The 3424-nt window shown below is 35.5% G+C and overlaps 1 protein-coding gene across 1 annotated transcript in view; it reads right to left on the bottom strand.

The window, feature by feature from the left end:
* Positions 1-3424, bottom strand: part of KIF27 (kinesin family member 27) — a 99283-nt gene that overhangs the window by 59155 nt on the left and 36704 nt on the right. The window contains exon 6 of the mRNA XM_011982757.1: positions 2823-3029. Coding sequence (XP_011838147.1) covers positions 2823-3029 — 207 coding nt within the window. The remainder of the gene's footprint in view (positions 1-2822; positions 3030-3424) is intronic.

The following is a 3424-nucleotide window of genomic DNA, read 5'->3' as shown; positions in this document are numbered from 1 at the left end:
AAAAAAAAAAAAATAGTAAGGAGCAACAAACACAGCCAAACAAGTTAAATACTCAAAGATAACTCCCCATCCACTGTGACTGGTTGCTTTGCCAACCTGAAGCACTTTGATTAGCTATTTTATTAAAGCATGGACTTTCTGAGTGAAATCCAAGAAGTAAAAAGAAACAAAAAAGTTGAAAAAGTGGAGAAAGAATTGTAGACAGCAGAGTTTGCAGCAAAGGAGGCAGAAGAAGGTAACAAGCGCAGGAAGTGAAAGCCTCAGTGAAAAAGGAAGCCAAAAGCACAGAGACAGAAGATTGCCAACTGACAGTCCTGAGAGGAAGAAGAAATTGGAAATCAAAGGCAGAACAAATTGTATATCAGGAATGTGTGTGTGTGTGTTTGTGTGTGTATGTAGTTTAGTTTTGTGTATCCTCTAAAGAAAATTTTCGAAGTGTATCAAATTCAGAAAGCTCTAATGTCAATCTTTGTTTTATAAGCACAAATTTATGTAAATAGGAAACAGTCACTCATCTTAATACTTCACATGCACTACAATATTTAAATAGGAAAAAAAAACCCTTACATTTTCATTGTATAAATGCTAAGCAATAAAAATGCAACCTTACTTAAAAATCATATATTCAGATAATTGAAATATACAACATCAATGGCATATAAATTGGAAAGGATTCAATGGAGTTCTTACATTGTCTGGGAAAAGGATAAAAGTACCAATTAATATTAGAGTACACGGTATACTCTCTAGGATAACCACTAAAAAAAAGAGTAAAACTATAACTTCTAAGTGGAGAAAACAACAGAAAAGGAAAAAATAACCAACGATTCAAAAGAGGGAAAAAGGAACACAGAGGAGGAAGGATAAATAAAAGGCACAATGGTGGATTTTTACCAAAACAATAATTATGTTAAATTAATAAATGAATTAAATAATGAAATTAAAAGATAAAGACTATCAGAAAGGATTTTAAAATTATCTAACCATATGGTGTTTACAAGAAACATATCTAAAATAGACACAGAAAGATTAAAAATAATATAGAAAAAGAGATACCATGTAAATATTAATCAAAAGAAAGCTGGTGTAGCTGTAGTAATGTCAGGGTGGACTTTAAGGCAAAACTCATTAGAAGAGATAAGAAGAGGTAAAAAGGATTAAAAGAGCAATTCACCAGGATGGTATAACAATTCTACATTTGTATGCACTTAATAACACAGCTTCAATATTTATAATGCAAAAACTATCAGCACTTCATGAAGAAATAAGACAAATCCAAAATTATAGTAGGGCTGGGCACAGTGGTTCACACCTGTAATCCCAGCATGTTGGGAGGCCAAGGCCAGTAGATCACTTGAGCCCGAGAGTTTGAGAGCAGCCTGGATGACGTGGCCAAGAACCCCTTGTCTACAAAAAATACAAAAATTAGCAGGGCATTGTGGTATGCACCTGTGGTCCCAGCTACTCAGGAGGCTGAAGTGGGATTGCTTGAGCTCAGGAGGTTGCGGCTGCAATGACTCATGATCGTGCCACTGTGAAATCAGAGATAGTATGTTATCTGATCACAATGCAATAAAAATTGATAAAACAAAAATAAATCCCCTATGTCCTATAAATAAAATAACTAGGTTATTCACAAGTCAAAAAACAAAAAGTCACAATGAAAATTAGGAAACATTTTGAGCTCAATGTGGAGGGCAAGTCAAGATGAACTTAGAAATATATAATGTTAGGCCGGGCGCGGTGACTCAAGCCTGTAATCCCAGCACTTTGGGAGGCTGAGACGGGTGGATCACAAGGTCAGGAGATCGAGACCATCCTGGCTAACATGATGAAACTCTGTCTCTACTAAAAAACACAAAAATTAGCCAGGCGCAGTGGCGGGTGCCTGTAGTCCCAGCTACTTCATTCTCTGGGATTGTAATTTCCTTTTAAAATTTCTTTTTACAAAGAAAACCAAATGTCCAGAGCTATTATAGTATTCATACTACCCAAGGCTGCTATTATAGTATTCACACCACGCAAGGCTGCTATTATAGTATTCATACCACCCAAGGCTGCTATTATAGTATTCACACCACCCAAGGCTGCTATTATAGTATTCATACCACCCAAGGTTGCCTGATGCAAAGTCCATGGCACTGCTCATATATCACTTGCCTTTCATTTCTTATCCCTCTGACTGTAACAACCAGAAGGATCTCACGTAAACAAATCATTTCCCTTCATAAAATGAGAAAATAGAAAGCAGAATTCATGAACCTGCTAAACCAAAACTTATGAATCTGCTAATTAAGTCTTTTCCATAATAGAGACTCCTTAATAATTCTTAAAACTGTGTGTGTATATATTTACCAACCACACAAACTAAAATTCATATTGATATTTATACTGTCTTGATTATGTCTACTTGGTAAGACTGAGTAACATATAAATATTATTTCAAAAATAATGACAGACCAAATAAGTTGAAATAAATACCCTCTAACATCTCAATTTTGTGTGGTTAAAGGAAGAAATAAATGCATGTAGATATTAAACTTGGTCATGTCTGAAGATATCATGGCAAAGGATACCTTTTTGACACTGATGAGGTATAGACATTATCTCCATCCAACTATTCCCTCCAAATGTAACTATGTATTCTCTTGTTTATTAGTTTTTTTATTAGAAAGAAGTATGCTTAAAAGAAAAGGTATACGCAAAATTCCATAAAACCTAACAAAAAAAAAATCTGCTGAGACTGTACAAATACACTGTGATATTATAGCTAAAACTTTTTTAATCTCAAAATAAGAAAAAGATTAATGTTTGGACTTTACCTTCCTGGAATCTTGTCTTGATGGGATATAAATATAATGCCCCAAACGAGTATCAAATGGTACAGTATATGGTCTCTTTTCAGGGATCCTGGCATCTGGCCCATCTCCACAATTTTCTTTAGCTGAAGAAGTCACTGACAGGTTAAGTTTTGTTAGTTCTTCACTCAGTTGATCCACAAGAAGTTGTTGTTCTATTATTTTTTCATTCTTTGTAGAAAAGAGATGAAAATTTTTAAAATACAGCACTTCAGTACATTTAGATTATGATTAAAAATGAATTTTACATTGATCAAAATCACAACTATTTTAATAATACAGTCAATTCTCATTTATCCAGAGACTAGCCTTCTGGTGTTCACAAGTAATTAACATTGTTCTAAGTGGTAAAACCTTTTTAATAGTAAGGAGCAGGGCCGGGCGCGGTGGCTCAAGCCTGTAATCCCAGCACTTTGGGAGGCCGAGATGGGCGGATCACAAGGTCAGGAGATCGAGACCAGCCTGGCTAATATGGTGAAACCCCGTCTCTACTAAAAAATACAAAAAAAACTAGCCAGGTGAGGTGGCGGGCGCCTGTAGTCCCAGCTACTCGGGAGGCTGAGGCA

The sequence above is a fragment of the Mandrillus leucophaeus genome, unplaced genomic scaffold, assembly GCF_000951045.1.
Source record: "Mandrillus leucophaeus isolate KB7577 unplaced genomic scaffold, Mleu.le_1.0 Scaffold242, whole genome shotgun sequence".
Taxonomy (NCBI): domain Eukaryota; kingdom Metazoa; phylum Chordata; class Mammalia; order Primates; family Cercopithecidae; genus Mandrillus; species Mandrillus leucophaeus.
Note: the sequence above shows the minus strand (reverse complement) of the source record. Positions and strands in the feature narration are given on the sequence as shown.